General features: G+C 43.3%; 4 protein-coding genes and 1 pseudogene across 5 annotated transcripts; 3 read left to right on the top strand and 2 right to left on the bottom strand.

Moving 5' to 3' along the window:
• Nucleotides 1–85: 85 nt before the first annotated feature.
• On the bottom strand, nt 86–26,888 carry LOC136451550 (uncharacterized). 2 transcript variants are annotated; one of them, XM_066452250.1, is made up of 6 exons: nt 26,626–26,888; nt 25,933–26,028; nt 25,360–25,544; nt 1,260–1,457; nt 1,095–1,154; nt 86–550 (listed from the first exon to the last, which is right to left on the bottom strand). In XM_066452250.1, the coding sequence occupies exons 2-6, from the start codon at nt 26,021–26,023 to the stop codon at nt 401–403; spliced, it is 684 nt and encodes a 227-aa protein (XP_066308347.1). In that variant the 5' UTR covers nt 26,024–26,028; nt 26,626–26,888; the 3' UTR covers nt 86–400. The 2 variants fall into 2 exon arrangements, with proteins under 2 accessions (XP_066308347.1, XP_066308346.1); XM_066452249.1 differs by lacking the exons at nt 86–550; nt 1,095–1,154; nt 1,260–1,457 and adding exons at nt 23,806–24,366; nt 24,911–24,970; nt 25,076–25,273 and having other exon boundaries at nt 26,626–26,881.
• LOC136449535 (uncharacterized) lies at nt 1,574–2,173 on the top strand. The gene has a single exon (XM_066449573.1). The coding sequence runs from the start codon at nt 1,637–1,639 to the stop codon at nt 1,985–1,987; it is 351 nt and encodes a 116-aa protein (XP_066305670.1). The 5' UTR covers nt 1,574–1,636; the 3' UTR covers nt 1,988–2,173.
• LOC136449534 (uncharacterized) lies at nt 2,314–5,024 on the bottom strand (annotated as a pseudogene).
• On the top strand, nt 15,487–19,010 carry LOC136449537 (UDP-xylose transporter 3-like). Its single transcript, XM_066449575.1, has 8 exons — nt 15,487–15,702; nt 15,794–16,008; nt 16,610–16,794; nt 17,027–17,094; nt 17,174–17,306; nt 17,688–17,849; nt 17,938–18,210; nt 18,562–19,010. The coding sequence occupies exons 2-8, from the start codon at nt 15,885–15,887 to the stop codon at nt 18,682–18,684; spliced, it is 1,068 nt and encodes a 355-aa protein (XP_066305672.1). The 5' UTR covers nt 15,487–15,702; nt 15,794–15,884; the 3' UTR covers nt 18,685–19,010.
• Nucleotides 19,569–23,545, top strand: LOC136449536 (mini-chromosome maintenance complex-binding protein-like). Its single transcript, XM_066449574.1, has 14 exons — nt 19,569–19,793; nt 20,085–20,198; nt 20,280–20,387; nt 20,486–20,611; nt 20,712–20,756; nt 21,124–21,237; nt 21,341–21,499; nt 21,607–21,678; nt 21,790–21,903; nt 22,028–22,230; nt 22,344–22,479; nt 22,595–22,819; nt 22,987–23,054; nt 23,153–23,545. Exons 1-14 carry the CDS (start codon nt 19,605–19,607, stop codon nt 23,265–23,267), a joined length of 1,788 nt encoding a protein of 595 aa, XP_066305671.1. The 5' UTR covers nt 19,569–19,604; the 3' UTR covers nt 23,268–23,545.
• Nucleotides 26,889–27,382: the final 494 nt, after the last annotated feature.

Genomic DNA, 27,382 nt, shown 5'->3' on the forward strand with positions numbered 1-27,382 from the left:
TTAAATCTCATGTTTCATTATCTCAAAGCAAACTAAAAGTTTTCTTGTCACTTAATGTTACAGACCATTTGCCAGAGCAACAGAGAAACAAGGAATTCGTAACTCTCAGTAGTTACAAACAATAGATGATACAGTAAAATGCAATAACTGTTTACAACCTCTCAATCCAATGCCGAAGAGATAGGTGTAGCTGCTCAGTTGCTATATAGTTCACAGAAACACTGGATATGGCTCCAAATTTACACCAAAGATTTTTACACAGTCGAATTTTCACCAGTCAATAGTGTTTCAGCAATAGAGGAAGAGAGCTTAAAACAGTCATCTGACTTTCATCGTTTTCCCCCCAATTTGATCTCATAGGCAGATAAACCGATAAGCCTTATTCTGATTTGCATCATCTTCACAAAGTGGCAGACAGAGGCATAGCTTCCATTGATGCTTGTGTGCCTGCTTTGCATGCATGTATCGCAGAGCAGACATCCGTTGTCTCAAGGAATTTCTGGCCCTTAACCAGAATCAGTGGGGTATACTTGAGGACCAGCCGCTTGCACTGGAGGGATGAAAAGAAGATTATTATGAACAGAAGATAACAGAGGTAGCAAACGTCAGATTTCAAAGAAAGAGACCCCCTGTTCTGTATATGAAATATTTGCACAAACCTGCAGGGTGCAGGCATCAGCAACAAACCTAATTTAAGATACAGTTCTGTAAGTGTTATAGTTCGAGAACAGCTAAGATGATTGAACTTGGTACATCTTTAGGCAGATTGGAGAAGACAGCTAAAATTAGGAAGCTGAGCTAGCTCAGTTGGTCGAGGGCGTGGATGTGTGCCCAGACCATCTAGGTTCAAGTCCTCGTTGATGTGAATATTTGGGTGCCTATTTTCTTCTTAAATAAAATGCCACCTAGGTTGGTCTAGTTTTTTGGGGGGCGAAAACAGAAAAGTACAGTAATCACCGAAGTATTTACTTTCTAAAGTGTTTAAACAGTTCAAGGTTTCTCATTTCTTACTGACTTTTGTTCTCAGATACCATTTAATATAGGCCGATGCACTCATAGCACATCTGAGATTCTTTTTCTTGAACTTAGCTCACCTGCTGTTCATAGTTCTGCGCCTTGCTGCATGTTTTGGTGAGTAGGTCGATTACTTCCAGCTGCAAAATTACAGCAAACAAAGGAAGACATTACAGTATGTACAAAGAACAAAGCAGTACAGCGCACAGAACGTTGGCGACAGAGAGTGAAAATATGGCTATTACCTGCGTGTTGGGATCTTTAACCATGACAAGAATTTCAACAACAACATGGTGGCATAAACCACAAGTACCCTCCCGAGTGGGTAGGCTAATCTTCATCCCCTTCTTGCAGAGATGCATCGATTCACAGAACTTTTCAGGGGTAACCATGGAAACCTCAAGGAAGAAAAGGGGTACATAGTAGTCGACCAGCGTGATGCACTGCAGCAGAGTGAATCATCAACACACCAATAGATTTAAGCAACTGAAAAAGCGGGCTGACCTGGCGCCCCTCCAGCTCATCCTATCTACTCATATCTGCGTCCCTCTCCCCCGCCCCACCCGCTCCTGCCATCACACATCCGCAGAGACCCCAGAGCAAGCGCCTGAGCTCAAGACCCATGGCCACCACCGCCGTCGCGGCGTCTCTGTCCGTGGCCCAGGGGCTCGGAAAGCCCCTCTGCGCCGGCAGCAACGCGTCGTCGCTCCGGGTCGTCGCGCCCCGTCAGTCGGCCAGGAGGATGGCCGTCGTCCGGGCGTCCGCGCAGAAGCAGCACCCGGCCAAGGAGTGGGCGGCCGCGGCTGCCGTGGCGGCGGCGCTGGTGCTGCCGGAGGTCGCGGAGGCCGCGCCGGGGATCTCGCCGTCGCTCAAGAACTTCCTCCTCAGCATTGTCTCCGGCGGGGTCGTGCTCGTCGCCATCGTTGGCGCCGTCGTCGCCGTCTCTAACTTCGATCCCGTCAAGCGGGGCTGATCGAGCTCAGCTACATGCATCGTTGTGTGTTCGTGTACCCTATGTACTGAGATCTCTTCCACCATGTAAACAGTGTTTAATATTGCGTGAATCTTTTGCCGTGTAAATTTCATTTCATGCTCGCATAGCCATCATCTGTATGAGACAGATTCAACAGCACATTCGGTTTCTGATGATCTTCGTACATATTTTGCTCCAGCAACATTTTCGATATTCGGTCGGTTCATGTCAGTTTATGTTCTGACATAGGAGTATATGAGATTCTTGGAATTAATGGTGGATTCTCTTTGTACTCTTTTTGTTATGTTATGGACTATAACTCTATAAGTCACCTAACAGTATGATTCCATTGCATACTTGTCTCACTATTACTAAATTATGACTACCCTTTTTCTGCTCTGAAAAAATTGTGTTTCAATTTTCATTGAGGCAATTCCTTCCTCACATGATCTCTTTTCTGATCATTCATTGATGCATGATGAGGGCACTTAACTTTTCAAAGTGGGAAAGGTAAAGCATAATGAAGCCTCATGCATATTATGGTAATACAATACTTCTGATGTTTCTTTCATTCTTGTCAGGCACCCACCAAGTAAGAAAATATCCAACCCAAATAACACTTTTGGTCCTTCTGTTTGGCCTTTTTGACATGGTCAATGGTTCAGAGAAAGGAGCCCAATAAGGTATCCGAGGATTTACTTGTAACTGTGTCTGAATGAGTTCTAGGCTTCTGATTCCTTATTGTTCTTATACGTCGTGCAAAATTATTAGGAATTTGCTGCCAATCCTTTCAGAATTGCTCTTTGTAGTGAAGAATCATGCTTATCTGCTGCAGATCAGATGAAGAATAAGATGAATGAGAATGATGAGTTTCATATAAGATCGGATAAGCTAAATTATTAGGAATTTGCTGCCGATCCTTTCAGAATTGCTCTTTGCAGTGAAGAATCATGCTTATCTGCTGCAGATCAGATGAAGAATAAGATGAATGAGAATGGTGAGTTTCATATAAGATCAGATGAAGAATAATGCTTATCTGCTGCAGTGAAGAATCGTGCAAAACATGGATGCACATCTTCATGGGAGGTCACTATTTAACAATCCAGAAAAAGTTTGATAGAGGAAAGAAACAGCACCTCAGAAGAAAATGGAGACAAGTTATTGGTCGCAAAGTGTTACTGGGCAGCCAAGAACTCGAGAACCAAGCTGTCTTTTGTCACTTAAGGAGAAATTTTCTGATTGGGATTCTCCTACTTCCCATTTAAAGTGTCACTGGACTAACTGATCAATAGAGTTGCACCATGATGCATTAAGGATAAACCTTCTTTCAATGCTGCTCGAGATTTGAGCATGTATCCAACTGTGGAGTCAGCTGAAAAGAGGCCTGCTTCAAAAGTTCGTTCTATTTATCAGGGACCTAAGAATCCTGTTTCTGAAGATGAAATTCACATGCAGCACCTGTTTCAGATATGTTTGGCAGTAAAATTGAATTATCGAACCCATTTCAGACCAAGAATCTTCAGAGTGACATTGATATGAGCATTTTCTTTGGACAGAAGGTGGACAAGAAGCAAGAAGATAAATTTCCAAGTTTCAGCAGTCCAAGTTCAGACACCTTCCCTGCAGAGAAAGCAGCGAGTTCTGTAAGACAAACTGGCGATCGACACGGTAAAGTTTCAGGGGAATGAAATGACAATGTAGGGAAGAACTCATTTCACGCCCGCGAAAGGCAGGAGCAAGCACTTACATGCGTCTAAGGAGTTCTTCTGTGTCCATACGATCATTTAAGGGCACCTCGCTCTTTTTTAGTGTCTGTTTGTAAATATTAGTGTTTACTTTAACCATTAGTTTTTTTAGTGTTGGTCTTTGCCATAATCTCGCCTTGTTATATGCCTGTGGAAATCTGGATTTGTGAATTAGTATTGGTTGTTAGTGATTCTGGGAGGATCATCTGATGTTGAACAATGCTAATCTATTAGACTTCTGAATATTGTAAGTAAAGTTCGTCAAAAGCTACAGAAATGTAGCAATTAGATTCACCGGACCTTTTGTGCCCTGAACTTCAACTCTCAGATCCCTGCTATGGCAACCCTTTGTTAATAGAAATGTTGAAAACCAATTTATTTTATATGGCAAATGCACTCGTTTTTGCTGTCGGTTTGCTCCATCAACTCCAAGAACTTGGCCCAGCGTGCAATCGGTTTGCTGTCGCAGCCTCCTCTCCGGTTGCTGAAGTCACGCTGCAAGAAGCAGCCGATGCACACCCGCCCGAGTTCAAATTCAGAGTTCAACCATGCTCAAATCGGCGAATCCAAGATGCTGAAACCGGAGTATTGGCTTACCGTGATGCTGAACGCCGCGAAAATATCCACGGCTACGGCGAGGGCGGCGGCGACGACGACGACGAACCGCAGCGTCGCCGCCGACTTAGGCGTCCATGCCATTGCCCAGAAGCCAGGCCGCGTCAGCGTTCCACTCCACTGCACGCAGGCAAGAACCAATCAAGAATTGGATACACTGAGGAAGCGAGTGCTTAAAGAACTAGGGAGATCGGGTCACCTGATCCCGGCGGTCCCGCTGCACAGCGGCGGCGACGCGCGCCGGGGGCTGCTTCTTGCGCCGCCAAATGGAGGTGACCCGCGGCAGCCGCGCCCACCTGCTCCGCAGGAAGCGGACTATCCTGCTGCCTCGAGGCGGCGTCTCGGGCTGTGTGGCAGCCGCGGGGTGGTCGCCGCATTGGGAGTGACGGAGAGGAGGCGGCGGCGGCGGAGGCGGAGCAGCAGGGACAGGCGCTCCCCGCCACGGCCCCACCCCGGGAGCAAGTTCTCCGCGGCGGCGCGGATCTCCAGCCCGCCGCGGTGCCTTAGGTTCAGGGTCACCGACCATGCCGGAGGACCAGGCGGCGGCGACGCCATGGGGGAGGCCTGGAGGGAGGCGGCGGTTCGGCCGCCGCGGCTCTGCTTCTCCTGTGGTAACGGTCGAGTGGCGAAGGCGACCGGCGCGGGGCGTGTCTCGAGATCTGGGCCATCCGATCTAAAGCGTGGTGTCCAACCAGTGCGGGTGCTTTTGTGAGTTTTTTTAACTGAGTTTTGTTTTTTTAAGAAAAAAGAAAACATCAATGGGACCTTAATTAATATTAATTATCAAATAATAGTTGCAATGTCCAAGACCTTGCTAAAAATTGAAGTCTAAAGGTTCATTCAGGGCGGAGCTTAGTTGAGGCCAACGTGGACCATGGTTCCCTTTGCTTAATTTAATCTCCATTGATTAAATAGTAATTTCGATATGTTCATTGGTGTTTATAGCTCAATTACATAGATTGACTTTCCCAGTTTGTCCAGGCCCCGTTTAGTTCCGAAATTTTTTGGCTTTGGCTACTGTAGCACTTTCGTTTTTATTTGATAAAAATTGTCCAATTATAGACTAATTAGGCTTAAAAGATTCGTCTCACGATTTCTCGGCTAACTGTGCAATTAGTTTTTTTTTCGTCTACATTTAGTACTCCATGCATGTGCCGCAAGGTTGATTACCAACTATAAAAAATTTTTGGTTTTTGGCTGGAACCAACGGGCCCATTGGTTGTCACTGCCGCTATCACTCTGGCTCCCTATATTATTATATCCAAAAAAAAAGGAACCATGTTGTTTCACATATCAATAGTCATTCCATCTACTACCTCCACCTAGAGCAATTCACCCCCCTCCCCCCGTTAGGGTTTGCTACTTCCCAAATCCCTAGATCCCTGTGTTAGCATGGGTGGGCGGCCCCCGAACCGCTAGTGTGGTGGTGGAGGCGGCCGTAGGGGTGGAGTAGAGGCAGGGCGGCTTGGCGGTGACTAGTTGACGGGAGCGACGGATTAGCCGAAGGACGGGGTCGAATGGGTGAGGTTGGCAAACAGTGGGCAGAGCAGCCCATGGGTGGTGGTGTGGAGGCGGGCGGCGGGAGGGGTTGTGCGCTTCACGACCACGCGGACCCGTCGCACATTAACTGCCACTGTTGCATCCACTCTTGATTTGGTTCTTTGGTCAATTCTAATGGTGTTCCAACTCTTAATAGCGTGTCAGGTGAACAAAGTCAACGACATGGATGCGAGATAAAGGAAGGGGAGGGATAGGGGGAGAAGTTTCGTTTAGATTAAATTAATTATACAATATTTCCAGGACTATGAAACATACATATGAAAAAATATATAAGTGTATGCATTGAAGGGACTTGAGAGGTTTCATCTCATCTGAGGTCTCTAATCTTGTGTCTGGCCTCAAAAAAAATAATTGTATGCATTGAAGGGATTGTTTCATTCATTAACTCTTACCGTTCAGGACAGCGAAATGAAACTTTCTATTTGGGATTGGCCTTCTAATGTCCAGCTCCTAAGTTTATCATTTGGAAGCCAACTTAGTGTGTTTGTCATACAAAACATTGCCTATATGTATATAATTTTTGGATTTTTTTGTAATGCTCTATACACTACCATAATCAACAATGTTCCTGCAGCTAATATTACTAGGGAACGACCCAAAATGTGTAGGGAAACTGTTGCCCAAGAGTTCTTACTAGGAAAAGATTTGTAGGAGAAATACTGTCGGGAAAGAAGATGTGCCCTACGATTCCTTCTAAGAATAATATAATAATAATAGTTTCCCTACTAATTATCTGAATGGTAGGGAACCTTGCTTACATGTCACATTTGCAAAGTTTCTTTCCCTATGGTTTTGCAACAACCCTAGTGATGAAATATTTCCATTTTAAGTTTTTGTAAAAAAATAATTCTTGATTTCAAAATCAGGCATTAGACATTGATACATTAATTTCGTTTGACACAGAATTCCATAACTTTCTTGCTAAGAAATGAACAATCTTAAATCTAGACACATTCTATGTACAAGCACAATGTCTGCTCACAATATAATGCCCACTAATTTATGTAAAGATTCTTCTCAAATATCCACAAAGCAAATTACGAGTCTAATCCATTGGAGAATCTAAAATTTCTACGCCGGCGCGGCTACTGGCTAGATCTACTTCTTGTTGCTGGAGTTTTTGGCCTTTTGTTCTTGCAATCCTTCCTAGGCTAGTCTCTATGCATATTGGCCCTATTCGTTCTCTTATAATCTGTCTTTTTCAGCTTGTTTTTTCAGCCGGAACAGTATTTTCCTCTCACAACGAATTAATCGGAACAGTGTTTCGGCTTGTTTTTCAGCGAAGCGAACGGGGCCAATTATACACAAAAAAATTGGTTTTCTTTGTGATGCTCTATATATAGGGCCTTTAGATAGACATATAACTTTAAGGCCTTTCAAACTTGAACCTGAACCTAGTCAAGTTGGAAAGGCCATAAAATTATGCTTATTTTCTTTTTAGAGAGAGCTAGGGTATTTGGAAAATATTATCGTTTCAGAATGGTCGAGATGCAACAATTTTGTTTAGATTTTAGGACCATGGTATTGTTAAAGCCATAATATTTTGGATTTTTAGAAAAAAAACTATGATGGACACCTTTTTTCCTTTCTAAACCCATAATTTTATATGCCACTGGCTTATAAACTACATTATTCATGGTACCATAGTTTTCTAACACCAAAACATACCCTTATTTATTACTCCCACATTTGTGTAAAGGTAAGAAGCTCTTCATATCTTTTTTTTGTGTTTATTAAAAGCTAAATATTTGGAGATTACTAAGAGCAACTTCAAGATCCTCTTAAAATCCTTCTTAATTGATAGGAATAGAGATTTTGGTAAAGAAAGAAAACCTCCAACAGTTTTTAATAAGATATCTAAATATTGTCATTCTCTAATTCTTGATTTCTCGCTAGCCAGAGATAAAGAGCAGAGACGGCTCTCTAGAGTGCACAAAAGATATAGAGAAGATATGTTGAAGGGTGAAAAGATATAAAAGATTAGTTTCATTCAAATGGCTCTTCAAATCTTGAGATAGTGAATTTAAAAAAATGACTCTTGGAGATGCTCTAAGAACAACTCCAATAAGAATATCTTTATATCATTCCTAATTGATAGAAGTAAACATTTTCATAAAAATTATCCTCCAACAGTTTCTTTAATTAGATGTCCATATTCTGGATTTCTTCCTAGCAAAAGAGAGCGAGACTGACTCTATAGAGTGTTGCGCACAAGATATAGGAAAGCTATTGATAAATAAAGAGATATAGAGAACGATTTTTATTTAAATGGCTCTCCAAGTGATTTAGAGAGTGAGTTTCAGAGACATGATCTTGGAGATGCTCTAATAGTTCAAGGCTCCAAGCTTTTAAAGTATGCTGGATTTTAGTTAAGAGCGATTTCAAAAGACTCTTTATATCCTTTCTAATTGACAGGAATAGAGATTTTGGTGGAAAATTTTTTCCTACAATAGCTCATTTATCCAAGTATTGTCATTCTCTATTCTAGATTTCTCAATAGTCAACGATAGAGAGCGAAAATGGCTCTTTATAGTGTGCACCGGATATAGAGAAACCGTTTGATGGTGAAATGATATAGAAAGACTCTTGTAGATGTTCTAAAGAGTAGGCCAAGTATTCATGACTAATTAAGGAGCAGGCTACGTTCCATAATCCCTCGGACTAAACCGTACCTAAACGTGGCGTGGATAAGTGGATTGCACGTGGATTGCATATCCATTTGATCTGCCCCGGAGATCACGGCATGGACCTACTCCATCTATTGGAGCGCTGTTGATGTGGACGGCTGCGACGATAGCTTCAAGAATCCAGAAGTCGTGCGCCTAACTAACTGCCTACCAAAGACTCGAGAAAAAAGCACTGTTCGTCGTCGTCGTCGTCGTCGCGAACAGGCACTAACTGGCCATTGATGCTGCCCTGCTGACGACATAACGAGCTGAATAATTCCCATGAAACGACAACGATAGATCTCCTCCCATGCATTATGCATGGGTGATTCGCATAGTTTAGGGAGACAATGTCGGCAGCAACGAAGGAGGAGCCGAAAACAGAGAGGCCCAATGGCATGCGCTATGAAGGAGGAGTTGGAAACAGAGGACCCATTTGCCGTGCATGATGCATGGCGTCCTCGATCGCATCCGTGTCGGATGAAAGCCACCTGATTCTCTGTCCGTCGCTTGGTTGGTTATGTTGCAAATCAAGTTGGTTGGCACTTGGCTTGGGAGCTGTGCAGAGAGTCAACAGTCCATACGAAGGCATGCAAAGAAAACATCTCCCAGAATTGAAGGCCAACAGACTCAGCGGCCTGAGACTTGCATTGAATGGTTTCACTTTCACCGTTTCAGCGTCAGGGGTTGGTCACAGGCGAAGTTTTTCTTGTTTCTTCCGTATCCATTACCGGGCTTAGAGGAAGGCTCCAGGTGACGTCGGATGAAGGATTAACTGTTTCTACACCATCACTATGGCAGTAATCTATCAAAGAGAAAACTCTCCTTGATTGTCATAAGTACATTTCAAGTGCGCTACAGATGAAGGAACTGTTTTAGTTGGCTCGTCCCTGACCGAAACTGCCACCACACGTTCGATTTGGGACGGGTGTGCATGGTTGGGATCTTTGCCGTCGACCGTCGTGGCAGGCGCCAACCCGAGTACGTCCTGATTGAATGCATACACATATTCTCCGGCCCCAAAGTTTTTACCGACGAAGAACTGTAGATGCGTACCTCTATATTATCTAGAGTAAAAACGAAAAGCAGAAGGCAACACGAAAAAACCTTTCGGTTTGGAAAGGACGGCGGCCATAAAGCTCACCAAACATGTCTCCATTTTTGTAGTCGTCTACGGAGTAAACCCTAGCCTCGCCAGTAGAGTAAGCATGGCTGCTGGCTGCTGCTGCTACCACCGGCCACCCTACCGGTCTACCACTGATATCCTGGTCCCTTTTGTGATGAAGGGATGCATCTCTCATATTCAGTGGAGGATGGACAGGAACAGGATCCGGACGGCCTGTGTTGAATTCGAATATAAATCTATCTATATCCCTGCATTATTATATGAGTATGTTAATTGAAGAGATTGCTCCTCCAGTCCAGATCTCCACGGCTCCACTAGCTACGATGACACTGCGAGTGCGTCAGTGTAGATTATTGTAGACGCTGGACCGACGGCGACGAGACGGATCGAGCGAGGAGAACTGAAGTACGCGCGCGTCGTCGCCATCATCCATGCATACTAGTATGCTGCATATGAACCTGCATGCCGATCGAGTGGAGCACGCAGGATCGGATGTCGGAGACGACGTACGTGCCCATGAACATTCACTCGCATCTCAGCACAGTGGAAGGTGAGCACTAGCGGTGTCCATGCCGTCCAGAACTCACTGCAAGGGGAGGGCCGGGAGAGACCTACGACTAGCTAGCTCGTGCTGGCGCCTGGCAGTGGCAGGCAACAACACATGTAGTACTGGAATGAGGCAATGAGCGAGCAAGGACAAGCTAGCTTTTACAGCCTGCATGCCATGCATCCTCCGTCCATCCAGTCATATGCAGAATCGATCAAACGATTCAGAATTCAGACCACCATTGGACTGCATGATTGTTTGGCGTCGGTGTCAGCCTCCAACACCATGAACAGTGAATGGGCATGGACTACTGGCTCTGATCTGAGTCTGAGAGAGGCAGCTAGCTCCGGCCGGGAGAGAGCTGAGAGTGTCGGTGGGTTCGGCGACCTCCCAACGAAAGCGACCTCCTATTACTTCCTGTAGCAGATGGCAATAAGCAGCAGGTGGAGGCCATCCAAAACGAACACAACTTGGCTGCGTTCCCATTCCATATGCTACCTGCTTTTCAATTTATTACTCAGTTAATTATTGACTAATCCCAAAGTAGTCCTCCACGACAGTGGCGTGCCACCGAACCCACCCTCCTCCTCCTCTTCGCCGCTCATCCTCTCGCCCATGCTGCCATGCGTCAATATCATCCCTCCCCTTCCTTCTCCTTATCCACACGGCCAAACCCCAGCTGGGTCTATCTATAGACATACTGTTCTGTAGCTGGCCGCAGAATAAGTTATTCTATGACCACTTTGAGTTATGATAATTACTATACTAATTTACGAGATTATGGTAACTCCCTCATAAATGATTACTGTAGCATTATGGTAAGTATCATCTTGAATTATAGTAACACATGTATCGTAAACGTGTATTGTCATTATCATAAATTGGTACAAACATTATCGCAAATCAAGGTGGCCATAGAATAAGTTATTCTGTGACCAGCTGTAGAATAGTCTTACCGTAGAACTACTACCCTGTAGCTGGTTACAAAATAACTTATTCTATAGCCACTTTGAGTTACGATAATTACTATGTTAATTTACGAGATTACAGTAACTCCTTACTAAGTGGTTTACTATAACATTATGGTAAATATCCCTATGTGTTATAGTAACACAACTATCGTAAATATGTATTGACATTATCATAAATTAGTATATAAAATTATCGTAAAATGGAGGTGGCTACATAATAACTTATTTTGTAGCTGTCTACTGAATATACTCTCCATATATATACCTTTGTTTCAAAGCAACATACACCAACGCCGCGAGAATGATCATCATCATGCATGCCAAGGTGGCGTCCCGTCCTTTTGTGCCCTTTTTCCGTGGGTTTGTTTCCTCATTATTCCTTCTGGCCTGTGTACGTTGCACTGTATATGTGTCGTTTTCTACAGTCTTTCTGGACTTCCGGTCACATATATTAAATGGCGTTTTGAGGTGCCTTAGATCACACACTTTGGCTACAAATTATCTTTACTCTCCTTTTTCTAGAAAAAATGTTTGGATATCTATGAGTATATTTGTTTAAATATATTTTTCACAAACAAATGATTTAATAGATATATTATAAAAAAGATAGGTCAATGTCTAAAATAATTGACTTCAGAAATTCAGATAGTCCAAGACGTCTCTAGCTTGTTTATAACTAAAAATAAATTTACATCATTCATCTATATGATCCCTTTTACAACGGCAATTTAATTTTATGGAAACAATACAAATACAAATACAGACAATTACATTCACGCGCGCACACAACCCTATGAATATGCACAAACACCATATCCTTATGAGCACCACCTAAAAGCTGGATCGGCAGATATTAGATTGCTGGACACAGTACTTATTACTACTAAAAGAATGTAGCACTACTAATCCTTAGAATGTATCAAAAAAAAAAGCTCCATGGCAAGTTTAAAACTTGAACTTAGATGGACAAACTCTATCATAGAGAACCTAATAATCATCTAAGTTATACCCAACTCGCACACTAACGCCAACTTGGCTACGGGTAGTTCGGTTCAAATAAAAAGCAACATACTCCCTCTGTTCACAAATTTAAGGACTCCAGTGATTTAAAATTTATCCATAAATGTAAGCACTTTTGGTCTAATAAATAGCAATAATTAGTCGCTAGTGGTTTGTCATTTTATGGCATCGAATAATCCTTTCATTCCAAATAACTGCATTTCTATGCATGCACCTGGACAAGCACTTTTCCAAATGCATACTTAGAAGCTGGAAATGTACTTATTTTGGGACACAAAGTGTGGCCGATCGAATAGACATATTTTAGTTGTGTGCCACCCTAAATTAGGTGCTTGATTGAGTGTATGTACATGTGTTTTTTTTTCTTGTCCTGCATAAATTGTTCTAAACTCACATGTCCTTACATTTGTAGACGTAGAGAGTATGTTTATGCTATCCCGCTCTGTCTCAAAATAAATCAATCCATATATCATCCTAAGTGAAACTATTTCGTGTCATAAATATACGTGCTCTTTTTTGTATAAATTTGTTTAAACTCTCTACAAATTAATTTAATTTGGGACATAGGGATTAACAAAAAAGAACTTATGTTTTCTAGGGGCAAGCACTCCTATACTACCAGCCTGTCAGTGGCGGACCCAGTGGGTAGTCCAGGTAGGCCCGGGACTACCCGCAAATTTAGGCCCAGACATTTTCTAATACTTCGCAGAGCCCACGAAAAGTTTGGCCCAAGCGCTCGCCATCTCGCCCCCTCGCGACCGCAGCCCTCGACCTCGACTTTTCCAGGTGCGAGCAAGTAGCGAGGAGCGACCGCCGCCCCCCGGCCGAGCCCCGAGGCTCGAGCGCAGGTCCCTCACCGGCCGCTGCCCTACGTGGCCATGCCCGCACGCACAGGCACAGGCACAGGCACAGTGCTCTGCGGCTCCGCCAGTCCACCGGCGCCCCGCCGGCCGCGGCGCGCCAAGCATCTGGCCGGCTTCCCAATCAACCGCAGTCCAGCGTCGCCGTGCGCCGTCCGCCCGCGGACATGCCAAGTGACGGTGAGGCGCAGGCGGCTGGACTAGCCCGCGGAGCGCGAGCGAGGTGAAGGCGGCTGAGCGGACGCGATAGTGCCTAGGAGGAAGGGGCATGGCTGTAGAGAAGGAGGAGGAAGGGGACTCCGGCGAAGAGCAGTCGAGCAGCGTGTGGAGGTCCTCCTGTCGAGCGGCGACGATGGAGATCCGGATGGGAAGGAGAGAAGAGATTTTGCGGTCAGCGGCGACACGGTCAGCGGCGACACCACGAGAGCGAGCGAAGCCCCTTCCTCCTTATTAGCTTGATGACATCACCCTTACGTCACGCCTAAATACGGTTCATTTTCCTTTAAGAAAATAAATACAGATATACATAAGGCATCCTTAGCCATCCATCGTAAGATGTGTGTTCTCTTTTATATCCGTGTTCTCAAATTTGCTATTGGAATTTACCGTATTGCATACAAAAATTTTGACTAGGACTACCCTCGGTTCAAATCTTGGTCCGCCACTGCAGCCTTTTCGTTTCGGCTTATTCGCTCGTATCTAACTTATAATTCACGGATTGGACAGTGTTTTTCTCTCACACCAAATCAGCTAGCAGTACTTTCAGCCATGGCTTATAAGCCAATTCGGCCGAGACCAACGGGCTGTACATCTTAAGTGCTGGAGCAACAGAGGTACAAGGACTCGTTTTGATGGCGGCATTCATACTCCAATGTGGTGATGAAAATGGAGTGGTACTCCCGCACGGATCACCGCGTAGAGATTCCCACGAACATGCAAGATCCCAGCGCAGTGAGCGAATTTCACGCATATACTGTTTCTCGATGCTATCGACTGTGCAGAGGGGAGCCAGCAGCAAGGACACACTTGTGTCTGTGCTCCATAAACCCATGCACCTACAAATTGTACCGCCAAAAGAGCATCGCAACTTTTCACAAAAAACAAACAAAGAGTGGGGTTCTTGACGAGACACGGTACATTTTTCGAGTGGAGGTGGACCGATACTGTAATTTCGTTTAGGGCTCGTCCAGTTTCTCTCTCTAAAGTTAAAGTTTGCTCGTATCTTATCCAATATTTAAACATATATATATAAAGTATTAAATATTGACTAAAAATAACTAATTGTATATTTTATGACTAATTTGTGAGACGTGTCCACGATTTGACAATGTGGTGCTACCGTAACACATGTGCTAATGATGAATTAATTAGGCTTAATAAATTCGTCTCGCGGATTACTGACGGATTTTGTAATTTGTTTTTTATTAGTATCTGAACACCCCATATAACACACAACGTGACATCCAAAAACTTTACCCTGGAATTTAAACAAGACCTTAGTTATCTCAAACCGACACGTGTCAAATTTCAAGTGTTAACAACGACCTTAGTACAGATTTGTGGACAATGATTTTTTGGCAGAAAAAGAAAGAGCAGTGCAGCATTTGAGCATTATTTTTTTATTGATTGACAACGAGTAAAGGGTCGATTAGATACCAAGATGGCCACAAGTTAAGGCCCGTTCACTTCTCTGAAAAAAGCCGAAACACTGTTTTGACTAATTTGTTGTGAGAGGAAAACGCTGTTCCGGCTAAAATAATAAACGAAAAAATACGAATTATAAGACAAGCCAACATGACCTAAGTGGCATCCACTAAGCAACACGAAAACAACCTCACTATAATAATATTCAATAAATGGGAGATGATAGCCTCCATTCACATATAATATAAGAGTACTCTAAAAAACACATCACAAATTCGCCGACAATAAGAGATTATCTGTCAATCAATCGTACGAGGCAAATGAGGTACTCCTATTAAGTATTTGGACCTATTTTTTGAAACGACAATTGGATCTTGCCAGCTTGTATTCGAGGTGAGTCCACCAAACACCTCACCAAACAATATATATACTTTCAAATACAAAATTTTCAAATCTCATTAAACACGTGCAAAGTACAATACATTCCAAAGTCCAAACAAACAGCCTGTTCGTTTCGGCTGAAACGATCATGGATTATTACTGCTAGCTGGTTTGATGTGAGAGAAAAATATTGTTCTAATTATAATACATGATCGTTTACGACCGAGCGAACAGATCAAAATTGACACTCCTTGATCACCCCGACAAAAAATAATAATTACACATCTGCCCCTCAGCAACCACCAACAACCCGAGATGACCATATACTCGCAACAATATCTTTTCTTTTCTTTTGTATAAAACACCCGTCTCCGTCTCCGGTGAGCAGGAGAGGGGGGAGGGAGGAGGCCAAGAACGCAGCCGCGAAGCCAAGCACACCTGATCCGGCCCCTGCTGTCCTGCTCCAGCTCGTTTCTCAGGTCCCCGTGCCACTGCCAGTCCCTCGCGCAGCTCAGATTCACGAGCTCGTCTCCCAGATCTTGCCTCGTTTGGCTGAATTCTGTTCTTTGGGAGCAAAGAGGTAGTTTTGGCCAGAAAGGCCGGCTCTTGGCTGCTTCCTGGTGTTCCTGCTGCGGTTGCTTGATCGAAATGTGACCTTTTGTGCTTTGCAGGTGCTGGTCGGCGGCGTGGTTTGGTGCTTTGGGGCCGGCGAGTTTTTGCGTTCTCCGGCTCTGCGTGTCTGCTTTCTGCGACGGGTTGGAAATGGGGGTGGCGGGGGAGAAGTTCCAGCTGGGGACGGTGGGGGCGCTGAGCCTCTCGGTGGTGTCCTCCGTCTCCATCGTCATCTGCAACAAGGCTCTCATGAGCTCCCTCGGCTTCAACTTTGGTATGAGATCCAATCTTGTCCGAGATGCTTGTCTCCTTTCCGTTCAGCTACTGTTTGGCTATTAGATGCTTCTGCTCCATGTTTTTACTCGTATATGCTGTCTGCTGAGGCGCGAGGTCAAGATTAGTCCAGGCGGGTGCAGCGGGAATTGGTTGATGCTGCACAAGTGCACAGCGACTTTGTGCTGTGAATTGGTATGAGGAGACTGGTGCTGCGAGAGATTTCACAGTTTCAGGGGCAAGCGCAAATTAGCTTGAATATCTGTGAATCGAATATTTGGTGTCGTGAGTTGGAAAATGAGTGAACTGTGAGTTCATATGATAGGGCTAAGGTGACTTACTGGAAATGGCTATACCGTGGAAAAGGGGCTAGGTTCAGCTTAAGTGATACCAAAATGGTCTCTGTGATCTTTAGCAGTAAAACACGTCGCGCTTTTGCTATTGATTGCACATGGATATGTTTTTACCGTTTGGTCTATTTTTGGAATCCGATCGCATTAATTTACAGTGTCACCACGTGTCGTGAAGTGATAGTCCGTCTATAAACAGACAATAATAGGGTTTCCTCCAAGTGTTAATGAAATGCGGTATTTGTTTCGCAGCCACTACTTTGACAAGCTGGCATCTCCTGGTTACGTTCTGCTCTCTCCATGTGGCATTATGTATGAAGCTCTTTGAGCACAAACCTTTCGATGCAAGGACCGTCATGGGATTTGGAGTGCTCAATGGCATATCGATTGGACTTCTTAACTTGAGTCTGGGTTTCAATTCTGTTGGTTTCTATCAGGTATACATCCCTTTTTTTTCTCTAATTCTATTTGTATTCATCCAAACTTAAGTGATCTGGCACAAATTTCTTATTCGGCGCCCATAACATGATGTGTTGTCATCAGTAAAGGTATATCAGGATGGGCCAAAAACATCCTAGAAACATGGTTTCAGTTTGGCGCTATTCATGCTCTCCATCTCACATGCTAATCACTCCACCAAGCTCATAACAAAGTACTGTTTATGTTCAGATGACAAAGCTGGCTATTATTCCCTGTACTGTTATATTGGAGACCCTTTTCTTCAGGAAGAAATTTAGGTTTGTTTGTACTACGTCATGTGTTTTATGCAGCTTTATAATATATCATCTAATCTTTTTCACTGACCTTACTGTGCAGTCGGAATATCAAGCTCTCCCTTAGTGTGCTCCTTGTTGGTGTTGGTGTTGCAACTGTAACTGATCTGCAACTCAACACTGTAGGATCCATACTGTCCCTGCTGGCAATCATCACAACCTGTATTGCTCAGATCGTATCCTTTCAATTGTACATATACTCATTATTTTCTTTTATGTGGTACATCTGTCACAGAATCATTTGCATACAACAAACTTTGCATGTGTTTGAGGTTCTTAATATCGCAAAAGGGGGGCAAAGCGCTAATATGTGAACAATAGAGGCTAGTTCTTCCTCTACTGTTTTATTTAGTTTACCTGTTGAGCATAAATTTTAAACATGGTATACATTGTCTTGTTTAGCATTGTCATCATCTCATTGCACATCAGCACATTCATCTAAGTGATATGCATATTTCCTCATCATTAAAAAAAGGGGGTAGTTGCCACTAAAGCGGCATTTAATTTGAGCATTAGTGTTCTGTGACGAATAACTTGAGTCCTTAACAAGCCATCAGATGACAAATACAATACAGAAGAAGTTCAAGGTATCTTCAACGCAGCTTCTGTACCAATCTTGCCCATACCAAGCATTGACTTTGTTCCTTATCGGTCCATTCCTTGATGGATTTTTGACTAACCAAAATGTCTTTGCTTTCGATTACACAACTCAAGTTCTGGTAAGCATTAAATTGGGCTTTGGGGAGTTTATGTTAATTGTGGATATTACTTCATCTGATCATGGGTCTGCATTTATTGTCTCTGCAGTTTTTCATCGTGTTGTCATGCCTAATTTCAGTCTCAGTAAACTTCAGCACTTTTCTTGTGATTGGGAAGACATCTCCTGTAACTTACCAAGTTCTTGGCCATCTGAAAACATGCTTGGTTCTCACCTTTGGCTATGTTCTGCTTCACGATCCGTTTAGCTGGAGAAACATACTTGGAATCCTAATTGCAGTAATTGGGATGGTTTTGTATTCATACTTCTGCACTAGAGAGACTCAGCAAAAACCAGCAGAAGTCTCCCCGCAAGTCATTCAGGTATGTTCTGCAATGGTTAGCTAAATTCCATGGATAGTATCGTGTTTTCAGCAGATAAATTCCATGGATAGTATTGGGTTTTTAGTGGATAAATTCCATCGATAGTACCGGGTTTTGAGCAGATAACATTCGAACAGATAAATTCCATGGACGTTTGAAACTGAAATTCTCATTAGTCTGGTGACATTGATCTTATGTCGAACAGATCTATAAATCTTTGTTGTTCCATTGATCTTATGTCAAATCTTTTCACTTGATATGCAACATTTATATTGTTGTGGAAACATTACTATGTTTTTTCTAGTTCTCTAGAAGCTTTTCTTGACAAGTTGCATGTCACTGACATCACAGGATAAAGAGGGTGAATCAAACCCTCTGATGTCGGACTCCCTGAGCGCTGCTGAAAACGGGGGCAGTGCCACCGACGACGAACCCCTGAAGGTACCAATGTGGAGCTCAAAGTACTCGGCGTGATGAAGGCTGTTCTGTTACTAGCATACGGTGCTATAAAGAATTAAGCTTGGTAGGCAGATACTAGGGTTGGAAGGCAACCCTGTTCCTGTTCCATTTTTGGCCTTCTATTTTTTTCTTCCTTTCTGGCATATACTATAAATATATGTGCTGTCAGTAAATGGATCTCACTCTTGAGAGGATGATACCTCAGCTCGAGACGAGTGATCTGCCTGAAAGCTATTTTCTTATGCTCCACTCCACGTGTAACCTGGTAGATGGACATGATGTCAACAGTAGTAGTTTGCATTCTTTTGTACTAGTTTATAGTACTGTATATCTCAGTCTTCTGTTATGTGTTCCTCGCGTTCCGCAAGCTCATGTCCGCACCGGGCATCTTCATCCTTCCCCTCCTCGTCGCCCACCACCACCAGGCACCAGCGTTCCGCCGCCTGGGCTAAAGGCGACTCGCCGGCCGCCGCCCTCTCCACCGCTCCCTAAGCCGCATTCCTCGCCGGAGAAGCCTCACCGCGGCGGAGGTGCTCGCCCACAACCACAAAGGTGCAGACAGAAGCTGTGGGGCCCACCTACACAAGGGTTCCAGGACGGAAATATTTTAGGCCCGTTTCATTTCTTCCAAGAACGTTCAGACTGGGCCTTCATAGGTCTACACATTGTGGATATTGGCCCATTTAAAACTTGGCCTACTTCGGCTCAAGAGACTTACTTACCCAGCCCAAGCCCAAGAGCGATGGCGGGAAGCGGGCAGGAAACGGCGGGAAGCGCCGCCGCCAGTGGCGCCAAAACCCCGAGCCGCTATATCACCCCTCCCCTCAGGCCTCAGTCCTCTCGTCCCCTCGCCTGCCCACCTCTCCCGCCGTTGCTCCCGAGTGCCAAACCCCAGCGCGAGAGAGAAGAAGAGAGAGAGAGAGAGAGAGAGAGTGATGGTGGGGCCGCAGTACGATCTCGTCGGGAACCCGCTGGGCGCGGTGCGCGCCACCTTCGAGAGGACGGCCGCGGCGGCGGCCGCGGAGTCCGGAGGAGCCGACCCTGTGGCGGCGTTCCGGGGCAAGGATTGGGGCGCCGGCGACCTCTTCCGCTCCTTCCTCTTCGAGCAAGACGGCCTTGGCAAGGTGAAGGATCAGCCCTTGCCCTTTCTGTTTTTGATTTTTGTGTTTTTTCCCGGTTACTTTACACTGGTTTACCTATGGATCTGGGTGGCGATTCAAGATATAGATTGACTAGTCGCATAAATTGAGTCATTTAATTTTAATTAATCAATAATCTGCACAAATAAGAACACGCGTTAGGAACTTACGTTTTCATATTCTTGGGAGGAGCAAAGGGTCTCCTTTTTGCTGCACGCATTTTTCGTAACGTGTTTGCAAGCGAGGCTTTTAATGCCAAAATAAAAACTATTCCAGGTTCCGGTGTTGGATGCATCAAATCTTGGATTGATCAAACCAAACACCCTGGTCCGGTACCGGGGAATGGTTCAGGATATGCTTGGGAATGAGTACTACATTGGTGCTTTCAAGGTAATGGGCTGAGGCTCATAAACTCTTGGAAAACTGTCCTTTAGTGCCTGCTAAGCTTATTTTACTGTATCATCTATGTAGGATGGGTCAACTTGGAGGACAAACAAGTACACTGACTTCTCACCGTTCTCAATGCCACATCCTTGTGATTCACATCTTTGGGAGCGGCATCTCTTCCACTGTGTGCCTGTATGTTACTGCTTCCATGGCATTTGTTTTTCATTCTGTAACCCTAAAGGTTTTTTTATCAGCGCACCAGCACCCGATTTGTAATTGGTGTATTACAGGCACCTGGACAAAATTCTTGGACACTGGAGTCTTCACCAGGACCCGATGTCCGCAGGATGTCAAACTGCTTGGCACCTGAATTAAGAGAGAAAAGGAAGAGAGATGGGGATGATGATGCTATGGATGTATGTTTTTTTACATGTTTCCTGCAAATAAAATGCAGCTATTATTCCTGACACCCACTGTTGAAGTGTTGACATTTAGTGTATTTCTTTCTTTCGACAGGTTTCAGAAAATGGGCACGGAGAGTCTTCATTCTGCAAGAAGCCGGTAAGAGTTGACAATTATTTGATTTCAGTTTCACTATTAAGGGTAAATACTAAATGGTCATGTTTGTCTCATGAAGCATATATTCATACTTACTTTCTTATATGTTGATGTGCACACACCTGAATCTCATAAATGTATATGTATCAGTTTCTTGCTTGTTTTTTTGTATTTGGAAGCTTCATCTGACAATTTCCCTGGATATATGTCATCCTGTAATTTTCTACTCTGAATATAGGCAGGTATCCTGATAAATTAGGATAGTTGATAACCTGATTTATTTATGCATACCTGCTTATTTTCCTTCTAACATTGTGAAGAATTATATGAACCGGCTATTAATCTGATTTAATCTCTATTCTCTTTGCAGAAGGAAGGCGATGTTCATGTCTCATCCAGTTCAACTGAAGTGGCAGGAACTGTTCCAGAGATGAATGGAGGCGATCATCATATACCTGGAAGCTCATTTTCATGTCTAGTGAAGGTAATGACCTAGAATTTTGTGAATGAAATGCAAATGATCAGATTTATTTGGTTTTGTTTTAGTTATCTTATTTACGATTGACTCTTTTATATCTTTGTTGCAGATCTATGACATGCCTGAAAGTCAAGTGAAGCTAAATGATGTTATTGAGTTTATTGGTGTATATACATTTGACCCAGAACTTGCTGCTCCTAGTGACAACCCAGATGATATAATGTTAGACCTCATGGAAGATGTAACAGTTCAGTTGCCTCCGAGCAAGGTATGCATATACATAGTACCTGAGGTCATGTATAACACGGGAAAATGTTAGTTTATCTTTTGCTATTTTTTTCCCTTAACTTTTGATTCCTTTAAATGATTATACAGGTGCCACGTCTTCACTGTTTGGTATGGAGAAAATTATCATCCCACGATTTTATTTCAAGGCCTGTTGTTGAGGTAGATATTACCAAATTTGTTGTCATGAAATCTGTAGTGTGTTTGCTACTTTCACCAGCTTTTACCCACTGACTAATAGAACTTATTCTGTTCTTTGTTTTGGTCATGCAGCCTTCACCTAGCCTGTTAAAAGGCATTCGGCAATCTTTGCTCTCACACCTCACCCTTGTGTTAGGCAATGATGAACTTGCAGCCCAGTGCTTGCTGTTGCATCTTCTATCCAGAGTATGTTGTATTTCTAATCAAATGCCCTAACTATAAGCATATTTTAAAAGTTTGATTTGAGATGATTCTTGCAAAGTCAATTCATATCCAATTACTAAATTATTGCTCATTAATCTTTATGCAGCTTCGCAATAGGGTGGACGTGGTCACTGTTGGCAGACTCTCCTTGAATTTCACTGGCTTCAACAAGGAAAGTGCTTCCATATTTGGGAATCAACTGTATTCTTTGATCCAGAAATTGGTGCCATATTCACAAGCCATACCTCTGTCAATTGACTATCTCAACTCAGCCACACTTCAACCTAGAAAGGACAACAAGTCAGGAAGGTGCGTGCTTTTAGATTGTCTATTAAGTATCAACAATATATAAGTATTATATTGACATGAACTTTCATTTAGAGCTAAAATGTATCCTATACTTACCCTAATATTTGCTGTAGGTTGGTCACAGGAGTTCTGCAGCTACCTCAAGGCACTCATCTGACCTTTGATGAGACTCTTCTGCAGACAGGGTCATTGACATCTAAAGGTGTGGAAAATACCATGCTGCTCAAGAATCTGATGGAGTCGCAGAAGGTAATGATCCTTGCAACATTGAACCTAATATTTTAATTCTAGTACTGGTGTTGCTGGCCTTAGGTTAAGTTGAACCGATTATCTGACATTTAAGTTTCTTTGAATTTACTTGCAGGTTGACTACGATTTTGAGTACTACAAGCTGGAAATGGCAGCTGATGTGCAGCTACTTACTCTCTCTGAGGGAAAATCAAACATCCTTCCTTCAGACTTGGTAGTGCCTTTCCGGCCATCCTCTGTTCCCACAGTTAATGCAGGTGCTGAGGAAACTGAAAGTTGGAGGTGGTATTTGGCCACAGTAAGGTCTCTTCCTCAGTCCACTGAACCTGAGACTTACCAGGTAAACACCCCTTACTCCATTCTCTATCTAGCAATGGCACTGATCCAAAACCTTGATATAATCTTAAAACCTCGAATATGATTGCAAAAGATGCATATTCGAATATCCAACTATACCACTTTGCATGACATGGTTAATGAGTTGTGTAACGTTTGCACTTATTGCAGATGATTCAAGATGAAATGGTCAGTGCGATGCGCGATGATAGGAGCTTGGGTTGTTCTGAACTTAGCAGGTCTGTATTAGTGCCACAGTTGAAAACACTAGCCTGGCTGTTTGGTCAGGAAGTCTATGAATCGTTTTTGAGCTCATTTCCCTTCCTCTGATCTGCAGATGGCTAACAATGGCACAAATAATGGCCTCGAGCTTTGGCGAGAAGAGTCTTTCTTTGGAGCACTGGCACATGGTGAAGGAGCTTGAGAGGCTTAGAAAGCAGAGGATGCAATGAGATGACGCATCATTAGCATGTGTTTTTACATTCTAATTGTTATGGTGGTATGCTGTTATGTGTATAGGACTAGATGTGTGAATCAAGACATGGATCCAAGCCATTTCTGTAACAACGAACAGCTTCTATGATCCTATGGATGCTATGATGTCTGCTGTGCATTTTCTTGCTCAAATTTGAAATGCACTCAGGGAACCATGGCATGTCGATCTCAGATCTGTGATTTCAGGATTGTAATGCAAAATTTCTCTGAATGGGACCACGTAATGGATGTTTTGAAATAAATCAAACCCATCTTTAACTCTGCAAGAATAAGGCTTTTCTAAGTACATTCGCTATGCACCTAAATATGTAATGTACAGATACACTACAAAAGCCAAAACAAGCAAACCTTTGATTACTTCTAGCTGCAAAATTATAGCAAACAAACATTTTTCTTCCACCTAAATGGATGGAGTTTTTTGGTAGTGCAAGGTTTATGAGTGCAATTGCTCAACATTTGTAATCGCTACATTCATTTTATTCAATGAAATGAACCTTCTCTGTATTTTAAATCTCATGTTTCATTATCTCAAAGCAAACTAAAAGTTTTCTTGTCACTTTAATGTTACAGACCATTTGCCAGAGCAACAGAGAAACAAGGAATTCGTAACTCTCAGTAGTTACAAACAATAGATGATACAGTAAAATGCAATAACTGTTTACAACCTCTCAATCCAATGCCGAAGAGATAGGTGTAGCTGCTCAGTTGCTATATAGTTCACAGAAACACTGGATATGGCTCCAAATTTACACCAAAGATTTTTACACAGTCGAATTTTCACCAGTCAATAGTGTTTCAGCAATAGAGGAAGAGAGCTTAAAACAGTCATCTGACTTTCATCGTTTTCCCCCAATTTGATCTCCTAGGCAGATAAGCCGATAAGCCTTATTCTGATTTGCATCATCTTCACAAAGTGGCAGACAGAGGCATAGCTTCCATTGATGCTTGTGTGCCTGCTTTGCATGCATGTATCGCAGAGCAGACATCCGTTGTCTCAAGGAATTTCTGGCCCTTCACCAGAATCAGTGGGGTATACTTGAGGACCAGCCGCTTGCACTGGAGGGATGAAAAGAAGATTATTATGAACAGAAGATAACAGAGGTAGCAAACGTCAGATTTCAAAGAAAGAGACCCCCTGTTCTGTATATGAAATATTTGCACAAACCTGCAGGGTGCAGGCATCAGCAACAAACCTAATTTAAGATACAGTTCTGTAAGTGTTAAAGTTCGAGAACAGCTAAGATGATTGAACTTGGTACATCTTTAGGCAGATTGGAGAAGACAGCTAAAATTAGGAAGCTGAGCTAGCTCAGTTGGTCGAGGGCGTGGATGTGTGCCCAGACCATCTAGGTTCAAGTCCTCGTTGATGTGAATATTTGGGTGCCTATTTTCTTCTTAAATAAAATGCCACCTAGGTTGGTCTAGTTTTTTGGGGGGCGAAAACAGAAAAGTACAGTAATCACCGAAGTATTTACTTTCTAAAGTGTTTAAACAGTTCAAGGTTTCTCATTTCTTACTGACTTTTGTTCTCAGATACCATTCAATATAGGCCGATGCACTCATAGCACATCTGAGATTCTTTTTCTTGAACTTAGCTCACCTGCTGTTCATAGTTCTGCGCCTTGCTGCATGTTTTGGTGAGTAGGTCGATTACTTCCAGCTGCAAAATTACAGCAAACAAAGGAAGACATTACAGTATGTACAAAGAACAAAGCAGTACAACGCACAGAACGTTGGCGACAGAGAGTGAAAATATGGCTATTACCTGCGTGTTGGGATCTTTAACCATGACAAGAATTTCAACAACAACATGGTGGCATAAACCACAAGTACCCTCCCGAGTGGGTAGGCTAATCTTCATCCCCTTCTTGCAGAGATGCATCGATTCACAGAACTTTTCAGGGGTAACCATGGAAACCTCGAGGAAGAAAAGGGGTACATAGTAGTCGACCAGCGTGATGCACTGCAGCAGAGTGAATCATCAACACACCAATAGATTTAAGCAACTGAAAACGTGGTACCCAAGGCCGGATCACAAGCTACACATACCTGCTGCTTCAGAGGGGCAAGGCTTGCACATTCATGGTGTAGAATGCTAAGAATTTCAGTCCGTGTTTCGTTTTGTGTGAGATAGAAAAGTGCCTCAGTTGAGTACTGCTCACATAATTGACACAGCTTTCCACTGGATGCAGTTAGACCTAGTCCCTTGGCTGCATCAGGCAAGCTGCCCTGAGCTGAATTGAAGACAAAAGAAAAGATTGATCAGAAGTGCAAAACTTCAGAAGCTTGAGTTTCTATAAGGAATAGCAGCTAAGCTGAAGCTACACCCTCTACGGTGAGTAGAATTGATGGCTTAGACGTAATTGTTTTCTTTAACAGATCACAGGATTAAATGCAAATGCAAACCAAGAAGGAATTTAGGTAAACTAGTTGAAACTATCACTAGACTTGATAGTTATAACCTTATAGGTAGAAGACATTCAGAACAACACTTAGGATTTCATACGTTGTTGCACCTGATCTACTTATAGCAACAGAAAATTCACTGCTATGGATCAACAACATTCAACAATAAAGAAAAAGAGAGAGAACGGAGCAAAAATCAATAGATTCAAAACTTACCCAAGATATTAAAATCTCTGCTCTCTGCAACCTCAGTTGATGAGGCTATAGCCAGTGCAAGCACAAACGCGAGCCTCGTTATTGAGCACATCGTACCTGCTTACCAGTTGGTCAGTTGACAGGAACAAAACTAGAAGAAAACTGTCGCAATGAAATCAGCTGTGGCCGATGGATGCAGAAAAGCTGGCTAACTCAAGCTTCTCCATAAAGCCAAAAGGTAAAAGAAAAAAAAAAACATGAAATATATCCTTAGGGCCCTCACTCTACGTCATGTAACAGATCAGTAAAAGTTTCAGATTCAGTCAGCCCAACGTAACGGAAGAACTTCAGTTGGCTTCAAGATGTAGCTATCTCAGCACAGAGCATGAGCTAGCCCTCCGCATCCACATTCCAGGCAACAGATTCACGAGATTCAGCTCGCTCCACGCCAGCAGAGCTGCTACTATTTTGGCATCAATCCAGATACGCCTTCGCAGCAAGATTCGCGAAGCATTACGCTCGCTTTGCCATTTATTTTGCCCCTAATTTTCTTTCCAAGCAGCTTCCGGTTCCGAAGAATTGGAGGTTCTTGGATTCAGGGACAGGGGTCGAACTGGACAGAGCGAATCAAGAACCGAGGGCAGCAGTAGTATAGATAGCACAGAAGAAGCTAATATGTATGGATGAGGATGAGGAAATCAAGATGCAGCTCACCTGGTTGACTCGGACTCTCCTCTCCTCCGCTGCCCTGTTCTTGGAATTGGAACGGGAGGGGGAAGGAGAGCTGCAGCTTGGAGTCTTCCGGGAGTTGTTATTACTAATTTTCTTTGTTTTCTTAAAGCTTCAGGTTACATTAGGAAGATGCATCAGCATGTGAGATTAGAGGAGTGGGTGTGGGTGGGAAACCTTGAAGACTTCGCTTCTGTGGTGGATAGGAGGAGGTAGAAAGGCATACTTTTCTTACAAGGTAAGGTTGAACTGATGGTTGCAGGGAAAAAAAAGGTCAGGCGAAAAAGACAGCAGTGCAGGAAAGTATATAGCAAATTTAGTTTTAGCTTAATAAACTTGCAGGAAAATTACAGCGCAGACCATCAGTCGCTTCTTCTTTTCTTTGATAACCATTATTTGTCCGCTAGAGCTGATGCAAGGCAGAGTCTAGTAATACAGGACTATAGGTGCATCAGTGCATGTCACATTGCAACGGGGGATTCTTGACTTTCCACGATCCCTGTCTTTTTCTGAACACTCCAGTTTCATTTTAGGCCGTGTTTAGATGACGAAAAGTTTTGCAAAATGCTACTGTAGGCTTAAAAGACTACCTACAATTAGTGTCCAATCATGGACTAATTAGACTTAAAAGATTCGTCTCATGAATTACGGCTAAACTGTGTAATTAATTTTATTTTTTATCTATATTTAATGCTTCATGCATGTGTCAAAGATTCGATGTGATGGGAAATCTTGAAAAAAA

This window comes from Miscanthus floridulus, chromosome 5 (genome assembly GCF_019320115.1).
Source record: "Miscanthus floridulus cultivar M001 chromosome 5, ASM1932011v1, whole genome shotgun sequence".
NCBI lineage: Eukaryota > Viridiplantae > Streptophyta > Magnoliopsida > Poales > Poaceae > Miscanthus > Miscanthus floridulus.